The sequence below is a fragment of the Phascolarctos cinereus genome, unplaced genomic scaffold (assembly GCF_003287225.1).
Source record: "Phascolarctos cinereus isolate Bilbo 61053 unplaced genomic scaffold, phaCin_HiC Scaffold_5;HRSCAF=322, whole genome shotgun sequence".
In the NCBI taxonomy this organism is placed as follows: domain Eukaryota; kingdom Metazoa; phylum Chordata; class Mammalia; order Diprotodontia; family Phascolarctidae; genus Phascolarctos; species Phascolarctos cinereus.
The window spans coordinates 31,341,145-31,362,131 of record NW_027555958.1 but is presented as its reverse complement, the minus strand read 5'-3'; the positions used below and the strand labels follow the sequence as shown (position 1 = coordinate 31,362,131).

Here is a 20,987-nt window from a genome sequence, read left to right as displayed (position 1 = left end):
GCTAATTTGTTCTTTGTTATGAAGGCAGATTTTATTTCCCAAATTCTCAGACAAAAAACAAAACAAGTCTTCTGCTTTGTGGGGGCCTGTCTGCTGGCGGACGCAGGCGCTGTCTGTCTCGGCCAAGCACAAAGCAGGATCAGGTGGCTTTCTTGGGCATCCTGCATCCTTTCCTTTGGGGAGCCTGCTGCCACAGAGGTGGATGGGGAAGGCGGCTTTTTATAAAGCAGCCTGTCAGTCTCCTGCCCCTTTGTACCACCTTCCTCCAGATGAGGGAAGCAGAGGATGGGCCCTTGATGAAGAGGCTTCTGTGGAGGCTGGCAGCTTTTGGCTTTCTAGAAAGCGGGCAGCATCAAGCAATCTGTCCATCAACCAACCAACAGGCACTTATTTAAAAAGCCTACTGTGTGCTAGTTGTTGAGAATATAAATACAAGTGAGACATATCATGGGTGAGCGATTGGGAATGGGTAGATTTTTAAAAACCCAACATTTTCTAAGCACTTACTGTATACCATGCACTGTGCCTGGAACTGGGGATACAAATACAAAAAGGGGGGCAGTCTTGCCCTCAAAGAACTTACATTTTAATAGAGGAAATACAAAGATAAGGGAGTAGCAGCGAGGGAGGGAAATCTCAACTTAATATGCAGTCACCTCTCAAGTGTCTGTACTGAATGTGGTGTCAGGTTATATGGAAACTGTAATAGTTGACATTCATATAGGGCAGCTGGGTAGTGCAGTGGATAGAGCACCCGGCCTGGAGTCAGGAAGACCAGAGTTCAAATGTGACCTCCGACACTGACTAGCTGTGTGACCCTGCGCAAGTCACTTCACCCTGTTTGCTTCAGTTTCCTCAGCTCTCAAATGAGCTGGAGAAGGAAATGGCAAATTACTCCAGTGTCTCTTCTAAGAAAACCCCAAATGGGGCCACAAAGAGTCAGACGTGACTGAAACAACAACATATAGCACATAATAAGTTCTTATAAGTATTTTAAAAACATTAGACACAACATGGTGTACTATAAGATGCTTCTTCTGATCCATGCTGACTGATCTTTTGACCTGGGCCAAGTCATTTATGTCTGAAGATGCTGGGGAGCTCTTGGAGACTTCATGGGTCGTGGAGCTTCCTCATCTGAGAGATCCCTGTACCAATGGCATTACATCTCTAGGCCTTATCCCTTATATAAATGAAGAAACTGAAAGGATCTAACCTCCAGTTAAGATGGTACCATTTTTTTTTCATTTTAAAGTTTTTATGTAGGCACATTTTCTCTGAAAGTATAGCAAGAACAGAAATATACACATCCCACCTCCCCCCAAACTTGGAGACCCACTCTTTCCTCTCCCACCGTGGTCCTCAGAGATGGTAGACTTACACTTAGCTCACTGCCACACCAAGTTTTCTTCCAAATGGGGCATGGCCAATGGAGCATGACGCTTAAGAGAATCATGGAAGTGTTTTCACCCTGAACATTTTGATTTCTCATTTGAAGGGTGAGGGAGTGACTTCCGGTGGACTCTAGGTTCCTAATCCATGTGGGGAAACCTCAGCATTTTTTGCTAGCTCAGATGGACCAGGCTTTCCCTCTGAGATAGGAAGCTAGCTTTTATTTTCCTCTTTTAAAAAATTGGTTTTGGGTTGGGAAAGACCTTTTTGCAAGCACCGAGGAAGGTGACAACCAATGAGAATTTTATAAAATGACATTTGTTTGCTAAGTAACTCCACACTGTGTATTTACAAGTTTGGAAGAATGAAAATTTCCAGATTTGTTTGTGAAATGCTTCTGATAGGCATTTGCTAATATTCCTGAGGGCAGGGTAGTGGGGAAAACATTCAGAAAGAGCAATGGTGACTCCCCAGAAGTCACTAGAGAGCTAACCAGAGTTTGGAGCTATGGACTTTGCCAAAAACACTCTGGTTGATTTTCTAGGGACAGCAAATGTTTTCAGGGAGGGGAGAGAATTTGAGCAGTGCTCCATCCCACTCCAATTCATCACAAAAGGTCCAGACATCTTGACTGAATAAAATAATCAAAAGCAAACTAGGTGAAAATGAGTCTTTAATCAATTTGAAAGGCTCATATGGGACTTGGAATTATTGGCTAAAGCCACATAGGAAATATCTTATGGTTGATTGAAGAAGAGTAAGTCACATGTCTTAGGCTACATAGGAAAGCATCAAGCTAGTTTGGAGCCAGTCGGTTGAGTGGGGGAAGACTAAATTTGGGAGCTAAGGATTCCAGTTCCCTGAGAGAGAATTGCTCTTAAAGAAAGGAGAGTGTCTGTCTGTCTGTCTGTCTCTTTCCCTCTCCTACTCTCCCTCTCTCTCTCCCTTTCCCTCCTTTCTCTCCCTCCCTCCCTCTTCCTCTTTCCTTCTCCCCCCCCCCCAATCCCTATTGACTACTAAGAGGTAACCCATGCAGGGGAGAGTAGAAACATGCTGACTGTTAGTAGAAGGTGTCCTGGGAAAAGGCAACAGGGTATTCAGAGTTATACTTAACAAGGTTATGACCTTGTGAACTTTGAAAAGTCAGAAGACCTAAAAGTCCTGTCTGAGTCAATAGCATAGCCACCATAGCTGGTAACAGTGACTGATGGCAGGGTCTACACTGGGAGCTGAGAAGTACCTGAGAATAAGCTAGACATACTGAGGAAAAGACAAGTTCAGGACTCTGTAAGGGAACTGACCCTCTGAGCCAAGTGGGGAGCTACACCTAAGAAAAGCTTCATGAGAACTACACAAAAGGAAAAAAAAAGACTTCTAGTAACTAGGAGCCCCTTTTACTACATGGATTTCCACACATATGCCTTACTACCATTTTACTATAAGTTTAAGTCTGCTCTCCCCAAACACTGCGTATATGAGGGAAGAATGTGCCCCCAGTTTGGGAGATTGTTTCTGTAAGAACTGTCCTTGCTTAGTAAATATCTTTTCTAAAAGGTAATCTAAAACATTTTCCCTATTGATCATCAGCCTGACTTAGTAAATACCTTTTCTAAAAGGATATTTACTAAGTAAGTCTGGCCAACGATCAATGGGGAAAACACACTGGTGGGGGCTCAGGAATGATAGTACTAGAAATCAGAACCCTGAAGTAGTAGTAGTAATTCTTCTCTAGCCTGTCATTATTAGTGGGAATTAGGGAAGTAGCCCCCAGTGAGCTGTTACAATGTAGGGTCTCATTCTGGGATAATTTGGGGACCCCTCACATTTGCAAGGAGATACTAGAGAGATTCTCTATCTGGTCTCTTCTTGGATATGCTATAATAAAATTTCTGAGGTTTGTAATTTTTTCCCCTCCCCCTTTCTTGTTTCAGTCTGCAATTGGACAGTTCATTGCTTCCTTTAAAAGTCAGACCATTTCCTCTGAGATGACCTTTGCTGGTTTTAATGCTTAAATACTAATATCTGTCATATTACTGAATCCTTTACAAGTGTGGAGGCTTATATTAACAGTATGAATTTTGCATGCTTAAAATACCAATACTAGAAGTTTGCCTAGGGTGCACTATGATAGCTGACAAACATTGAATTATTTTTCCTTTTTGCTTTTAAGCAGACCTGGACTGCTTACCTGACTGTGATATAAGCCCAGACAGTGCGTCTGAAATCCTTGTGGGCTGCAGGGTTATAGGAATAGATTTACCTGCTGGCCTAGAAATCCTAAGTGACCAACCCCCAGGTGCTTAATCTCTTTCGGGAACCCCACTTTTCTGTGAGTTCCATTTTTATTTGGCCCCTCCTGCCCCATATCTGTTTCAGAGTAGGATAAAGTACAAGATTTGGAGTTAGGAAGACCTGAGTTGGAACCCTGTCTTGGGAACTCACTAGCTGTGTGACCTTGGGCAAGCCATTGAAATTCCTTGTATTTCTTCATATCTCTCTCTCTCTCATCATCATAATAATAGTAATAATAACAACAACGATAACGATAGTAATAATACTTATCTCACAGAATTGTTTTGAGGTTCAAATGAGATAATGCATATGAACTATTATATAAATGCTAGCTATTATTATCATTCAAGTCTTGGTTTAGTCATAGTTGCTGACCCTGGGCTAGTCACTTCACCTCTCCCAGCCTCAGTTTCCTCATTTGTAAAATGGAGATAATAATAGTAGGATCACCGTGAGGATCAAATAAGATAGTTGCGAAGCTATATAAACATTTGCAATTATGATCCTAAATGTTTGGGAGGCAGCAGAGAGAGAGAGACAGAGAGATCTCTCTAGAAGGAAGCCAAGGAGCACTGGCCCTGAAGTCAGGAGGACCTGAGTTCAAATCCGGTTTCAGACCAAACACTTGACACTTACTAGCTGTGTGACCCTGGGCAAGTCACTTAACCCCAATTGCCTAAAAGCAAAAAAAAAAAATAATAGACGGAAGCCAAGGCCCATAGGCTTGCCCGGTATCAGAATTAGTAAGAAAGCTGGGACTAGAATGAGCAAAGGAGACTCGGGAGAAATGGTCAGACAAATAGGAGGAGAGACAGGAGGAAATAATGTTCTAAAGGGACAGAGAGGGTGGGGGAGGAGAGGGTGGTCAGCAATGTCAAATGCAGCACAAAATAAGAACGTTGTATCTGCGCCAGCCAGGGCATGGGTGGCACCATCCAAGATGCTCCACGAAGACCCTGTTCCCCCAGACCCCTGGTCGTTCTCCCCTTGGGCAAGCTTCCAGGCCAAGGTAACCCCAGCTGTGAGCCTCCCGCCTCGGTAGCTGTTTTTCTCCACAGGCTCAGCCCAGGGCATCGATGACAAAGGCCCGGCAGCAGGAAGCACTGTTGGCAAATCTGTTTAGCTGCTGTTCCCAGGCCCGTCGTTTTGTGCCGTCTCTTGTACGCTGTGTTGTGGTAAATAACAGATAATAGCATTCTCAGTCCTCTCCTGCCACACGTTGCTGAACATATGGCTCCCTACTCTTCCTGGCAGGGCCTCCGGTGCCCGGCAAGCTGCTGCACTTTCAAGTCCTGGCATTTCTGTGTCTTTCTTCAATATCACCTTTAAAAAAAATCCCCCTCCCCCAGCTGCTGTTGCCATGCTTTCCTTCAAATTTCAGGTGTGGCGGTGACCTCTGTGGGCAATGTAGCCTTGAGTTCTGGCCCTGCAGCCAGAGGACCTGGCTCCAAAGCCACCTGTGTGAGCCTGGCAAACCCCTTCCCCTCCACGAGACTCTGTGCAGTGAAAGGTATGGGACTGGATGCCTCCAAGGTCCCTTCCATCTCAAAATCTGGGCTCCTATGATTCCTCGTCCCATTTGGGAAGTGGTCCATGGTACAACAGAAAATCACTGGCCCTGTAGTCAGAGCCTGGGGTTTCAAATCCCACCTGTCATTTGCTAGCTGTGTGACCATGGGCAAATCACCTAACCTCTCTGGGCCTCACTATCCTTATCTGTACAATGACAGGGTTGGACTACATGGCTTCAGAGGGCCCTTCTAGCTCCAGATCTGTGGGCCTGTGGTCTATAATCCTGTGAACTCACCCTCCTGAATGGGGAGGACAGGGAGAGAAGGCCCCCTTACCTCTGCCTTCCTTCAGTGCAAAGTCCAAGCTTCCTCCCCCGTGCAAAGCATTTCTCCATTTCTTCCTTCCCCGGTGTTAGTTCTTCCTCTCTATCTCTCCAGCCAAAGTATTAGTGTAGGTTAGAGAAGCCAGGAGGCAGAGGTGGAGGTAGAGCCTGCTGGCATGGGGGATGGCAGCTCCTCCTCTGCCTTCCCTGCCTTTCTTAATCCCCCTTAATGTATGTGTTTGTTTGTTTGTTTGTTTGTTTAGGCAATTGGGGTTAAGTGACTTGCCCAGGGTCACACAGCTAGTAAGTGTCAAGTATTAGGTCTGAGGCCTAATTTGAATTCAGGTCCTCCTGACTCCAGGGCCGATGCTCTATCCACTGCTCTACCTGGCTGCCCCAATCCCCCTTAATGTTGTGCCTTCTCTCTGCTTATTACTTCCCATTTAATCTGACTGTATCTTATTTGTACATAGCTGTTTGCTTATTGTCTCCTCTCATTAGAATGGAAGCTCCCTCAAGGCAGGAACCCGATTTTTGCCTTCCTTTGTATCCCCAGAGCTTAGCATAGTGCCTGGCACCAGCAGTCATTTTATAAATGCTTGCCAACTGTTGTCTTGTTGACCATTGGATGAACTGTCCAAAGCGACCTTGTTATCTTTCCTTTAGAGCGATAGAAAGAGAAATTCATTTGCAGCGAAGAGACCTGTCCCTTGCAGATTTGAGGGAGGAGTCTGGGAAACCCGAAATGGACTCTGAGCTGTACCTGCAGCTCAGGAGAGAGAATCTGGATTAGATAACTGCCAGGCCTCCACAGGGAAGGCTGATGGGAGGTCATGGCTCCTGCCAAGGCTTAATGAGAGCAGAGAATGCTAATGGGGCCCAGGAGGACCAGAGATGGAGGGAGTGAGCGAGCCGGCTTTGTGTAACATTCTCCTCTCCTTCTGCTCTGATGTTAAGTGGGTAGCTCAGGATGAAAATGTGTTAGCTGTGTTAAGCCCAGCCTCCAGACCCGGGCGCTAGGACAGCATCTCTGAATTGAGTCTCTGGCAGTGGAGATGGGCAGCACTGAGCCCTCTCTCTTTCTCATTCTCCCTCATAGTCCTTAGGATGTTTGTCAGACCACTGGCTATAGCAGCACCCAGAGATAGCTAGCTGCTGAATCAGTGTTTGACACTTCAGGTCAAGACTTAAAAAGTTATGGAGAAAAATGTTAATAATGCAGATTAAGAGTAAGTGTGTCTCTTTCAATGAGCCACTTGTTAAACATTCACCAGTGAGCTGCTTTTTAAACATTTATCAGCACAGCCCCGCCCTTTCTGGTCCCTTCCAGCTCTATCTCCATTACTGTATGATTTGGGGCTGAGTTTCTTAGATTAGGTGTTATGGCAAGTAGTAACTCTCTGTGTTACATTAGATACGTCACTTAATAATTTTTTAATTGAAGAGAAGATTTTGACTCAAAAGCAACAAAACCAAAATCCATTAGCTTTCCCTCCCAGCTTTTTGTTATCTACACCTTCGATGAGCACCCATCTACTTCTCGATTCAAGTCATTAATAAAAATGTTCAACATACAATTTCTCTGGAGACCTCCTATCACGTTGCTGTTTTGTTGTTTTAATTAAGGAAAAAAATTAATTAAAAAAATCATGTTGCCATTCAGCTCTTTAGAAAACCACTTTCTGAGTCTGGCCATCTGACTCGTTTAGCATCCATCTCATTGGGTTTTCATTTAGCCCACATCTCATTCTCTGCACAAGAAGAGCTTGAGATCCTAATAAAAAAGCTTCACTCAAATCTAGACAAGTTGTATCTCCAACATGAGCTTCATCAACTAGTTTAGTAGTCCTGTCAAAAGGGAAAATGAGGTTAGTCTGGCATGACCTGTTCTTGATGAATCCATGCTGATTCTTTGTTATTACTGCTTCTGTTTCTAGAAATTCTCCAACCATCTGTTTAACAATTTGTTGTAGAATTTTCCCAAAAATTGAAGTCAAGCACACTGGTCTAATCTGTTCACTTCTCTCTCTCTCTCTCTCTCTCTCTCTCTCTCTCTCTCTCTCTCTCTCTCTCTCTCTCTCTCTCTCTCTCTCTCTCTCTCTCCCTCCCTCTCTCTCTCTCTCCCCTCTCTCCTCTCTCTCTCTCTCTCACAATGGGGCAATTTCCTCTTATTTGATATTGTGGCATCTCTCTAGGGGGCATGCTAGCAATCATTTAACAACTGGCTCTCTGGTGGTGGTTGTATGCAGGACACATTTTAAACTTTAATCTGCTTCATTAACATTTCCTCCATCATTTTCTTAAGTCTAGACAATCAACAAAACAATACATTTCCAAGATGTGAATGCTCCTCTGAAAATTTTACGATTAGTTTTCCAGAGCCAGTTTGAACTGGCTGTAGCACACTCATGCATCTCTTCCATTTTTCCATCATTCTTCAGGTATCACTGACATCCTTTCAGTACCTGATGATGATAAAAAACCTAATATTTATATAGCACCTACTATGTGCCAGGCACTGTGCATACTAAGTGTTTTATAGTTATCACCTCATTTAATCTTCACAAACAACCCTTAGGTTTACATATTTCATCTAGGTTAGATGACTTGAGTTCATCAAGGGCAACAAAGTGCTCTTTTCCTATCTCCTTACCCTTTGACTGGGGGCAAAATGCAGTTATTTATTGAGCACCTAGAAGTAGAATGTAAGCTCCTTGAGGGCAGGCTTCCTTCCTTTCATTTTCTTCCTTCCTCCCTTCCTCCCTTCCTCCCTCCCTCCCTCCCTCCCTCCCTTCCTTCCTTCCTTCCTTCCTTCCTTCCTTCCTTCCTTCCTTCCTTCCTTCCTTCCTTCCTTCCTTCCTTCCTTCCTTCCTTCCTTCCTTCCTTCCTTCCTTCCTTCCTTCCTTCCTCCCTCTTTACTTGCCTAGTCATTGTCCTGCCTCAGGAGAGCCTGGCTGAATGCTAGGAACTGACCAGAGCCAAATAATGAATGAGGTGGTGGTGTCTCTATTGATAGGGTGCCTGGGAGACATGCCCCTCCGAACACACTACTTACAGCTTATCTTCTTCAGGAAACCTCCCCGTTACCCTTGGCCAGCCAAATCACTCCAACACTTCTGCTCATTTGGAAATGAGACCACTTTTTTTTCCCTGGCTTTGTACATGTCTGAATAAGTGCATCTAATCATTTTCACGCCTGTGTTCCCTGTCTCCCCAATTAGATTTTGTGCCTGGAGATGCAAAACTCAGCAAAGCCTCAGACATCATAGCTGTTCAATAAACATTTGTTAAATCTGATTAACACTCTTCTAGATAAAAGCGATCTCTCTCCCTAATTTGTCTGAACATCTTGGCACCTAAGGCATTCTGCCTGTGACCCTGTTATTGGTGTGCTTGTATCTGAACTTACTCCTCTTCCACCCACATTAAAGTATAATCTCCTTGAGAGCAGGGTCCATGTCTAATTTTATCTTTGTATCTAGAGAGCCTAGCACATAAATAGGTGGTTAATAAGTGCCTGGCACACAGTAGGCACTTTTTAAAAGTTTGCTGCCTGAGTAAGTGTTCAGTCAATCATTGGGCAAGTATTTATTAAGAATCTATGGGGCAGCTAGGTGGCGCAGTGGATAGAGTACCAGACCTGGATTCAGAAGGACCTGAGTTCAAATCCAGCCTTAGAGACATAACACTCACTAGCTGTGTGACCCTGGGCAAGTCACTTAACCCCATTGCCTAGCCAACAAAGAAAAAAAACACCAAGAATCTACTATATTCCAGGCACTGTGATAGGTGCTAGGGATACAGAGATAAAAATGGGGTGCTCCCTGCCTCAATTAGGTTATATTCTGCTGGAAATGTATGTGGTAGAGGGAGAGAACTCTGGCCTAGGGCTAGACAGTTACAGAGTTCTGAGTAGAGCAGATTATCATGTCCCTTCCTGTAGTCATGACAGTATTGATTGGTTTATTATTCTCTGAGCAAGGAATGGAAAATGGGGGGCATACTGTGGCACACCAGGGGCACCCTTAATTCTTATTTGCAAGTTATGCTCCCTCCCCATTATAGCTACCTTAGCTTCAAGACACACATTACTAAAACTATACCTCACAACCCCCCACTCAGGTGTTTGTCTTTGACTGTTAGCCAGGGAATATAATTAGCTCAAAGCAAACGCATTTAATGACATAGCATAGTTTAAAAATTACATTAGAACATCTCTCCCTTCTTCCTATAAACTTAGGGATAACTTTCCCACAAACATATACACTCCCATTAGATCGTGAGCCCATCCTGGTTAGGTCATAGTATCCTGATAGATGGTTTGGACCATCCCGTTGGTCCTGGTCCAGGACCAGCTAGACAGAGGATTAAAGTGAGGATTGACTCACTTGTCAAACCAGGTCACTTTTGCCCTGAGTGAAGCTCAAAGCCGAGTGGACTAATTCCCACTTCTCCTTCTTCTCCCTACTTCCCCAGGTCCAGGATGGTCTATGATCCTAGTGGGGAGAGTAAGGCAGCAGTAGGGCAGATATCAAGTTGCCCAGGTTGGCTAGACCCTGCTATTTTGATACCTTCATTCATTAAATTTGAATGAATGAAACAAAGAATGGAGTTGTCTTGCCATCCTCAACCCTTGCTTGTTGTCCCCAGGTAGATTCTCGGTCTTCTTGTTTGTCTTGCTAAATGTTTCTTTTTATTTCTTGTTGACATTATCACCTGATCTAACTTCTTTGTTGATTCCAACAACATCTCCATTTATTCTCACAGATAGCCTATACCCCAACAGGATCTAGAAGGGCAGACATTTTTATTTTTAATGCAAACCACTTCATTCCTTTCCCAGGCTGCTCCAGATGGATGTCAGCCAGAAATATAGCCTTTCTTAATCAGGTGTTAGGCCCTAGTTTGAGACGTGAAGCTGTTGGTTGGCAGCATGGAAGAAGATGCTACGCAGAAGGGGAGGATAGGCAAAGGGAGAGTTTGCCATCCCTCCTAAGTCAATGCAGCTTCATTCTTTAAAAAGTTTTTTGGAAGTTGATTGAATCATGCAGAAGTCATTAGAACTGGAAGAGACTTTTGAGATCAAGTCCAATCTCCTCATTTTAATTTTTTTTAAAATAATGAAAATCTACCCTGTTTTTTCCCACCTACCTCCCACTGAACAAGAAAACAATAAAACCATTATAACAATTGTGTATAGACAAGCAAAATAAATTGGCCATGTCTGAAAAAAATATGTCTTATTCTGCTTGGTCCATCACGGAAGTGATGAGGCTCACAGACATGATGAAATGACAGAGAACTGTCAGGAGGTGGATAGCCTGTTTTCATTACTATTCCTCTGGAATTGTGGCTGGCCATTGTGATAATAAGAATTCTTAACCCTTTCAAAGTTGTCTTTACAATATTGTTGTTATCGTATAAATTATTGTCCTGGTTCTGCTTACATCAGTTCATACAAATCTTCCCAAATTTCTCTGAAACCATTGCTATTTCTTATAGTACAACAGTATTCCCTCTCATTTACAGACCATAACTTGTTCAGCCATTCCCCAATCTACAGTGTCCAGTTCTTTGCCAGGACAAAAAGAGCTACTATAAATATTTTTGTCCATATGCATCCTTTTCTTCTTTCTTTGATGCCTTTGTGGTATAGAGATCAAATGAGACGGTGTTTGTGAAGTACTCAGCACAGTGCCTGGAACACAGCAGGCTCAATATAAATGCTAGCTTAGTTATTATTATAGATCAGTAGTGGTATCTCTGGGTCAGAGGGTATGCACAGTTTAATAACTGTTGGGGCATAGTTCCAAATTCTTTTCCAGAATGCCGGACCGATTCTCAGCTCCACTAATAGTGCATGAATGCACCTGTTTGCCCACAGCCCCTCTAGCATTTGCCATTTTCGTTTTTTTGGTTACCTTTGCCAGTCTAACACTGTCCCCTCATTTTACAAAGAAGACCCAAAGAGAGAAATGACTTGTTAAAAGTCATGTAGTTAGTAAGTAACAGAGTCTAGATTCAAACCCAAGCCTTCTGACTACAAATCCAGTCATTTCCACTCTACCACGTTGCCTTCTAAAGGCTATGAATTCCCGTAACATCAGGCATTCACTTTTTAGCATAAAACTGCCTTCCAAAGCCAGATAGAAATAATTTTGATTGCACCATAGATCGTAGGTTGAGAATTGAAGACCTTGGAAGACATCAAGCCCTAGCTCCGCCCCTTTTGTAGATGAGGAAACTAGGCCCAGAGAGGAGTGATTTTACCAAAGGCACACACCTAGAAAATGGCCCAACAGAGATTTGAACAGATTCTCTGTCTCCAAGGGCAGCTAGGTGGCGCCATAGTGCATGGAGTGCCCTGCCCGGAGTTGGGAAGACTCATCTTCCTGATTCAAATCTGGCCTCAGATACTGCCCATCTGTGTGACCCTGGGCAAGTCACCTCACCCTGTTTGCCTCAGTTTCCTCATCTGTAAAATGAGTTGGAGGAGGAAATGGCAAACCACTCCAGTATCTTTGCCAAGAAAACTCCATATCGGGGTTACAGAGAATCAGACATGACTGAAACCTTTTGCCTCTGAATCTAGGACTGTCTTTCCCTGCACTCTGTACTCCTCCCCCTTGATATACCTAACTGAGAACTGACTGCCACTCGATGTGCTGGTAGGAATCGAGTGCTTACTGCGTGAAGGGTAGGAAAAGGGGTTCTGGAACCTGAGTGGAAAGTCCCAAGTGTTCCCTTTAAATTGCAGAAGCTACTTAAGCTGGAGAGTGTGCAGGGCAAAAGGATGCTTAGCACGGAGCTCATTCTCCATGCCCGGGATCTGCTGAAGAGAGCAGCCTGGTCCTTGGGGAGTCCGCCTACTGTGCCGCTGAACCGGGGGAAGAAGAGAAATCTTGTTCTTGATAACATTTCCAGCGATCAATAAGCCCCAGAACAGAGCAGCAGTGATGGGGGCAGGACTCTACATTTCCCCAGGAGGAGATCTGGCTGGGAGAATGGGCGTGAGGTTCTCACCCTCTGCCCCCCTCCTTGTTCTCCCACATGGCCTGGAATTTTCCTCAAATCCTGTTTTTTAACCTTGATCACAGAACAGTAGAGAGGGGCCTGACCTCCTCTCTCTGGGGCTGAGCTCCCTCCGGTTTGAGTGGTTTGGCATTTGAAGGTATTGAAGGTGTTTGAAGTCCTGGACACTGTGTACTGGGAGCTTCAGACATGATGGAGCCTTGACCTCTCTGTCCCTCCAAGAGCTTGTTTTGTGCGCTAGTGTGTGGGGGCAGGGAGGGTAGTCTTTATTCCTTTTCCTTTGTGTTTCAAAAAGTACTGTTTTTTTTCCTTGGAAACTGAAAGAATCAGGGAAGAAGGAAGACAGGAAGGGAGGGAGGAAGGAGGAGAAAAGGAAGGGAGGGAGGGAGGAAGACTAAAGAATTTCTAGAAAATTGTTTTATCCCATCCTACAATCAGTCTGTTTGAGGGGTCACCTGGGGGAGGGACCCCAGAGGCCATGGCCAAATCCTTTACATTCCAGAAGGAAAAAGGTAGGATCTAAAGAGAGGAAGGGACCTGGCCAAGGTCAAACAAGGAGGAAATGCTAGAGGCAGGATTTGAACCCAGGTTCTTGGATTCCAAATCCAGGGTCTCTCCACAGTAGAAGCCCTGGAAGCCATAAGGTCATTGGTCTAGAAGCAGCCTGGACCCTTCAGAACTGGATTCAGTTTTGGGTGAAACATTTAGGAAGGATGTATGAGGTGGTGGACTTCCAGAGTGAAGATAGCCCAACCCTCTCATTTTACAAAGGAGGAAACTGAGGCAGTCAGAGGTGAAGTGACTTGCCCGGGGTCAGACATCTAGGAAGTGGCATTGGCTAGATTTGAACCCAGGTCTTCTGGACTCCAAGCCCCACACAGTCTCCCCACCCCCAGCCCTCTTTTGCAGGGGAGTTTTCATGTACCGCCTTCAGCAGAGCTCTCCAGACATAGAGCAGTGAATGTCTGCTGGGTAAATGAAAATCCTTTCAGGCCAGCTCTGGGCGCCCTCAGCATTTTCCAGCTCTGAGATTTTATTTTCAGTATACCCTGGTAGTTGCAGTTTGGAAGCTGGAGAAAGCTGAGCATGGCTTCCCAGGGGGCTTCTGTCCTTCCTCAGCCCCACTCAGATGAAAAGGCTGCTGGACCTTTGACTTCCCAGGTTAACCTGCCCCTTCATTCTATTGATCGCCGCAGGGCCTGCTTCTAACCCCCATCCCTGACTCCTTTGTGTCGATTTCTTTTAAACACAGCCCATGTATTGAATTAATCTTGACTAGAACAGGGAGTAAAGCCTAAAGCTATAAGGAGAAAAGTCACTATTTTCTTATTGATCTGAGATTTAACAGGGAGCTGTAGTTAGGTATTTTATGAGTTGTAGCAAATTCTCTTTTAGCTGGCCAGTGCTTCTGATGAGCCCCTGCTTCTCCTGGACAGCCACCCACTGACACTCTGAAAGAAGAAAGTGGACGCCAGGGAGGAGAAGCTGGTGGAGTGGTAAACTGTGTCTGGCAAGAGCGGGCAGCATCGTGGACCCACTCCCTGAGGAGGCAGGGGATGTAATAATCTCTGCTCCTCTCGCCTCTCCCACCCCCCTCAGTTGGTTAGCAAACATGTAAGTGCCTCATAAACCAGGCACTCTGGCAGCCGGCGAAAGCACTGGACCTCAAGTCAGGAAGATGCAAATGACAGTGTCTGCATCAGACTCTAATGAGCTGAGTGGCCCTGGGTAAGTCAGTTACCCGCTATCTGCCTCAGTTCCATGATCTCTAAAATGGGGATAATCATTATTCGTGCTTCCTAGGGTAATTGTAAGGATCAAATGAAATAATATTTGTAAAGCACTCTGCAAACCTCAAAGTACTTTAAGCCATTATTACAATTATTATTATCATCATTATTATTATTATTACTGGTGGGGTAGACAACATGAAAATAACTATGCATTTACAAGATACATGAAATGTAAGGGAGGGAGCATCTTAGAACTTCAGAAGCCCACTGTTTCATTTCACAGATGAGAAAGTTGAGGCCTGTGAAGTCATAGATATGGACATGCCCTTCAAAGATGGAGATCACCACACCCTTTTGTGACTTAGCAGATCGTCCTTGAAAGTTTTCATGACTGAATAATTTGTCTTCCTGTGGTCCACCTACTGACGAGTCCTCCTGAACTCCTATAGGCTGGTACCTGGATGACAGACAGACAGATACAACACACATCACCGGGCCCCTGCTCTAAGAGAGGATTTGAATGTGAGGCTGAAGTATTGGGACTTGGTCCTCTGGGTCATAAGGAGCCACGGATGGTTTGTGAACAGGGGAGTGAGAAAGCTTGTGACAGTGCTGGGGATTTAGTCTCGGTGTTCAGGGCAACTCCTAAAGTCCTGCCTTTGCCACTGACCAGCAGGAGCCTTCAGCAAGTCAACTTCCCTGGGCCTGTTTCCTCATTTAGAAAATGAAGGTCTTGGACTCAGTGTCCTCTAAAATCCCTTCTGGGCAGGAAGGAAGGGAGGGAGGGAGGAAGGAAGGGAGGGAGAGAGGAAGGAAGGAAGGGAGGAAGGAAGGAAGGAAGGAAGGAAGGAAGGAAGGAAGGAAGGAAGGAAGGAAGGAAGGAAGGAAGGAAGGAAGGAAGGAAGGGAGGAAGGAAGGAAGGAAGGGAGGAGGAAGGAAGGAAGAGGAAGGAAGGAAGAAGGAAGGAGGGAGGAAGGAAGGAAGGGAGGGAGGGAGGGAGGGAAGAAGGAAAGAAGAGAGGGAGGGAGGAAGGAAGGGAGGGAGGAAGGAAGGAAGGAAGGAAGGAAGGAAGGAAGGAAGGAAGGAAGGAAGGAAGGAAGGGAGGGAGGGAGGGAAGAAGGAAGGAAGGAAGGAAGGGAGGGAGGAAGGAAGGAAGGGAGGGAGGGAGGAGGGAAGAAGGAAAGAAGAGAGGGAGGGAGGAAGGAAGGGAGGGAGAAGGAAGGAAGGAAGGAAGGAAGGAAGGAAGGAAGGAAGGAAGGAAGGAAGGAAGGAAGGAGGGAGGGAGGGAAGAAGGAAAGAAGGGAGGGAGGGAGGAAGGAAGGAAGGGAGGGAGAAAGGGAGGGAGGGAGGGAAGAAGGAAAGAAGGAAGGGAGGAAGGAAGGAAGGAAGGGAGGGAGAAAGGGAGGGAGGCAGGGAGGGAAGGAGGAAAGAAGGAGGCGGGAGGAAGGAAGGAAGGAGGGAGGGAGGGAGGAAGGGAGGGAAGGAGGGAAGAAGGGAGGGAGAAGGAAGGGAGGAGGGAGGAAGAAGGAAAGAAGGAAGGAAGGGAGGGAGGGAGGAGGGAAGAGGAAGGAAGGAAGGGAGGGAGGAAGGGAGGGAAGAAGGAAGGAAGGGAGGGAGGAAGGGAGGGAAGAAGGAAGGAAGGAAGGGAGGGAGGAAGGGAGGGAAGAAGGAAGGGAGGGAGGAAGGAAGGAAGTAAGGGAGGGAGGGAGGAAAGGAGGGAGGCAGGGAGGGAAGGAGGAAAGAAGGAAAGGAAGGAGGAAAGAAGGAAAGGAGGGAGGAAGGAAGGAAGGGAGGAAGGGAGGGAGGGAAGGAAGGAGGAAGGAAGGGAGGGAGGAAGGGAGGGAGGGAGGAAAGAAGCATTTATTCAGCACCTGCTATATGCCAGGCACTGGCTAAATGCTAAATGCTTTACAAATATCATTTCGTTGATTCCCACAACAACCCTGCAAGGTAGGTACTTTTATTATCCTTATTTTACAGTTAAGGAAACTGAGGCAGACAGGGGTTAAGTGACTTGCCCAGGGTCATACAGCTAGGAAGTGTCTGAGGCTGGATTTGAACTCAGGTCTTTCTGACTTCAGTTCTGGTGCTTAATCCACTGTTCTAGCTAGCTGCACATATTCCAGAAACCTTTGTCTCTGTACTTTAGTGCATTTCAAATAACGTCATGAAAACAGTAACGAAATGAGAGTAAGGAGACCCAGGTCTAGTTCCAGTTCACCCACTGACTTGCTGTGTAACCTTGATCGAGTGACTTCCTCTCTGCAGGCCTCAGTTTCCCTAAATGTAAAATTAAGAGGTCAGACTGGTCTCTTCCATCCCAGACATTCTGCTCTTCTTGGATCTTCTTTTGTGGTTATAACAGCAAAGAGAAGAGAGGAGAGGAAGGAGAGAGACACACTTACCACCTTGGGGTGGGGCTTTGGGATTCTGTTCTCATACTGCCTCTAGAAGGAGGAGGGAGGGCAGAGGGTCAGCGACTCCCAGACTGTGCTGGTGGTACTTGTGGGGATGGGGCACTGGCTTGCAGGGTCAGGTGTCACTGACATGGACTCCTGTCCCCGGCAGCATTATGCCCAGTCGCAGAAACGCTGCAGAGGAGATGGACCCAGCTCCCTGTCCCCGGCGTGGGCTCAGCTCTCTGTTCTTAGAACAAATCAGATACTAAATTCTTAGAACAAATCAGATACTAACCAGATAATAACAACTACAAGATCCAGAAGAAAAGCCTGCCTCTGCATTCGGTCTGTCAGGGGTGGAATCATCCTCACTGATACACTAAGCCATGGGTGAGATGAGATCTTAGTCTTTGGCTGGGCTCCTTCCCCTTCCTCCACTTCCTTGCCAATCCCTGCTCTCCCCATAGAAGAAGATCAGATGCTCCCAGTGGGCAGGGGTACATATATCTGCAGCCCGAGAGAGGTCGAGGGGTAGGGGTAGGAGGGGACCCGTACTGGTTGTACTGCCTCAGGAAGGAAGAACACGTAGGGTAGCTGAGAAAGCATGGGGCATGCATTTGGGAGCCTGAGTTTGCGTTCTGTCCTCTGGATTCATGTGGTCATGGATAGATAGCTTAAACTCTATGCCTTCATTTCCCCATATGTAGAATGGGGCTATTTATACCTGTGATGTCTCTCTCACACGGATGTCATAAAGCTCAAAGGATAAGCACTTTGCAGGTGTTTAAGAGTACTTAGCCTCAGCTGTCATTGTTACCAATAAGTGAGCTTTTTGAGGTTTGGGGGGTTGTTTTGTTGGTTTATTTATTTGTTTTTTATTTCTTTATTTTTGGTCTGCACTTATGATTTCATCCATGTAAGGAAGTCCCAGTGAGAAAATTTCCTCTCCCAATATTGTATTAGAGCGTCACCAAGGTCACTGATGGGCTAAGTCACTTGCCCAGGGTCACGCAGCCAGGATGGGTCTGAGGGAAGACTGGAACCCAAGCCTTTTAGACTCTAGGGCAGGCTTACAGTCCACTATCCCAGGCTTCTTCTTCATTACCAATCTAACAAACTGTAGACTTGGGCATCAGCGGGGGAAAACATCTGGAACATTTCAGCTTCATTGCATTCGTTTGAATGGATGCATTTTCTTATGTTATGACTCTCTTCTCAGCCAGTAGGGAAAGGCGGTTGGTGTTTCCCCAGCCCACCTTTGTAGAGCCATCCCCTGTCCCCGCCCTCGGCCAACACCTGGCCCTGGCTCCCTGTATTCGTGGGACAGTATCTAATAGTGAGCCCTGCAGCCCCTTCCTGGCCACCACTGGGTAAGGTCCCTGCCTCCCCTCCCACAGTCCTCTGAACCCGAGGCTGCACTCAGGCCTTCCCTCCCGCTCTTGGAATCTGAGTCTGGGATGTTTCATCTTGGGGGCAGCTTGCAGTGCCTGCCACCTGCTCACAGGTTAAGTGACTGATTCATGTGCCCCCAGGGAGCCAGGATCCCAGTAACAAATGGTTCCCTCTTCACCCTTGCATCCAGCAGCTCAGTGCACAGCAGACAGATGAACCTGTAGGATGGTCCCTGGGGATGGGGGTGGGGAGGGGAGCTTTTTTCTTTCTTTTTTGACAAAAAATCAGCATGAAATTAAGCCACTTTACTGAAGGGGAAAGGAGCCTAGTAGACATTACAACCTAACTATACCTCCTACTCCCAGCCTGTTCATGGTTCATGCTCAGGCTAGGATAGCCAAATAAGCCCTAGCCTTAGAGGCAGAAGTCCTGGGTTCAAATCTCAGCTTCCTCACTTGTTCTGAGCATGGAACTTAGCCTTCCTGTACAATGGGCGTTATAATACTTGTCCTGCCTAAGGAGAGGCCCCAAGTATGGGGAGGATTTGGATCCAGGCTCTGGGGTGTGTGTGTGTGTGTGTGTGTGTGTGTGTGTGTGTGTGTGTGTGTGTAGTCTGAGAACCTGGGTTCAAATCCCAGCCCTGCCACTTAGTACTTGTGTGACCTTGGCCAATGGGTTTCGCCTCTCTGGGCCTCAGTTTTCCTCTCTGTAAAATGGGGGTTGGAGAATCAGACTAGATGACTTTGGGCCCTTAAAATCGTTTGCAGTCTGGTTCCAGACTACCTTTCCAGGCTTATCACATGTCCCACTTCTTCACAAATTCTGCTTTCCAGCCAACCTCACCTGTTTACTGTTGCCTGTATGTGATATTCCATCTCCCTCCTCCAGGCCTTTTGCATAGCCTGTCCGCTATGCCTGGAAAGCGCTCCTTCCTCCTCTTTGCCTCTTAGAATCCCAGGCTTTCTTCCAAACCCAACTCAAGTACCTTTTGCCGTACCAGGATGTCCCTAGTGCCCCTCCCCCATCTGCTAGGGCCCTCCCCTTCACTTGTCATTCCATCTGTAAATATTTTTTGTATTTATTTAGATGTGTACATGCTGTTTCTTTAGATAGAATGTAAGCTCTGTGAGGGCAGGGACTGTTTCATTTCTGTCTTTGTGTCCCCAGTGCCCAGCACACATTGCTATCCTTTGGGCCCACAATTTCCCAGGGAGGAAAGTCCCTCTATCAGTGCAGATAGCCACTCTTTCTACAACTTTAGAGTTCAGAAAGTTGCCTGGGAAAGCACCGAGAGACCACAGGATTGAGAACTAGAACCTACCATAGTATTAGTGCAACCCCCTCATTTTACTGATGAGGAAGGGAAATGACTTGCCCAAGGTCAACCAGGCAGCAAGCATCAGAGGTAAGAGTTGAACCCATGTCCTCTGGCTCTAGAATTAATGGTCTTCCCCTGTACCCCAAAGGTCAAAGTCAGGATGTGTCAGAGGCAGGATTTGAACCCAGGCCTTCTTAACTCCATGGCTAGCTCTTTATCTACTATGCCTGGTACATGCTATAATGCCTGATACATAGTAGACCCTTCATAAATGCTTATTCATTGATTAAATGGTTTCCCACTCTGTCAAAAGGAGTCGAATGGGCCAGAGCAGAATTGTCAAGTAGGCCCAAGTGGCCAACCAAAATAAAATGTAATTGGAAAATACTTAACAAGATAAATGAATAAAAATATAATACAACATAGATAATGTCAACTTGTGGTTTTCTAAGTCAATAGGTGGCCCACAGAGATCCATTTCTATTTGACTTTGACACCCCTGGCCTGGATCATCTCTGAGCTCCCTTCTGGCTCTGTATCTTGTGGTTCTGTGGTTGAGATCATTGATTTGGAAGTCCTCCAATATTCAGAGACCCATACAGCCCTACAGAATGGTGGTGATCTTTGTTGGTATTATATGGTGGTGGAGACCTCCCACCCCTACCCCACTGGGTACAAAAGCAATTCTCTGATGAGACTGAGTGAGAGCCCAGAGAGTATTTACATTTCCACCATCTCTTCTCTTCTCTCTCTCTCTCTTTCTCTCTTTTTCTCTCTCTTCCTCCCTCCCTCCCTACTGCCTTCTCTCTCCTTCTCTCTCTCATAGAAAGTCTGCACCAAATGTGGGATTGAGACATCCAGCAGTCAGAAGCGGACTCTGTGGTTGTGTAAGATATGCAGTGAGCAGAGAGAGGTAGAGTATCCCGGGGGCTCTGAGGGATAGGGGATGCCACCGTTTGCTCCTAGGGAGGGTTGTATCTGTGGGGGCCCTGACTAGGTGAAGGGTGGGGTAGGCGGCGTAGGGGCTGAGCTTTCCCTCAAGTATTTGATCAGAGACTTGGGTTGGGGGGAGGTGGGAGAATCTGCACCATCTGAGCATCTCTAAATCAAGGAGGGGACCAGTGGGAGCCTGGGTCACTGGCATTTCTTCCCAGCAGCCTGGCTCCCTGGGTATTGCCCACCATCTGGAGTGCCTTCTACCTCTAACACAGCTGTCCATCCTTCAATTACCTCCCAGTAAAAGATTCGTTCTTTATGGAAGGAGCAGTTGGAGGAATGGGGCGGGGGCTGTTGGAGTAGGGTGGGGTATGTTTAACCTTGAGAAGAGCATCTGAGGGTTGGAGGGGGGAGTGGGATGGGACATGAGTATTTGAAGGGTAGTCTTGGTGGAAAAGGGATTCGCCCTGTTCAGTTTGACCCCAGAGGGCAAAACCAGATGTGCTGGTGGTACTGGGGAGTTGTAGAGATGCCAATTTAGGCTTGATATCAGGGGGAAAACTTCCTGACAGACAGCATTGTCCCAAAGGGATGGAGCTGCATAAGCAAGTGGTTGGTTGACTCTCTCCTTAGAGATGGCCTGGCAGATGCTGGAGGAC

At 46.3% G+C, this 20,987-nt stretch overlaps 1 protein-coding gene across 4 annotated transcripts in view; it reads left to right on the top strand.

Annotated features, from left to right (window-relative positions):
* Window positions 1-20,987, top strand: part of RPH3AL (rabphilin 3A like (without C2 domains)) — a 176,898-nt gene that overhangs the window by 57,146 nt on the left and 98,765 nt on the right. For 3 of the 4 annotated variants that reach the window (XM_078154770.1, XM_021006975.2, XM_078154769.1), the window contains exon 5: window positions 20,219-20,305. The exons of the other annotated variant lie outside the window; for it this stretch is intronic. In XM_078154770.1, the coding sequence (XP_078010896.1) occupies window positions 20,219-20,305 (87 nt within the window). The remainder of the gene's footprint in view (window positions 1-20,218; window positions 20,306-20,987) is intronic. 4 annotated transcript variants of the gene reach the window in all.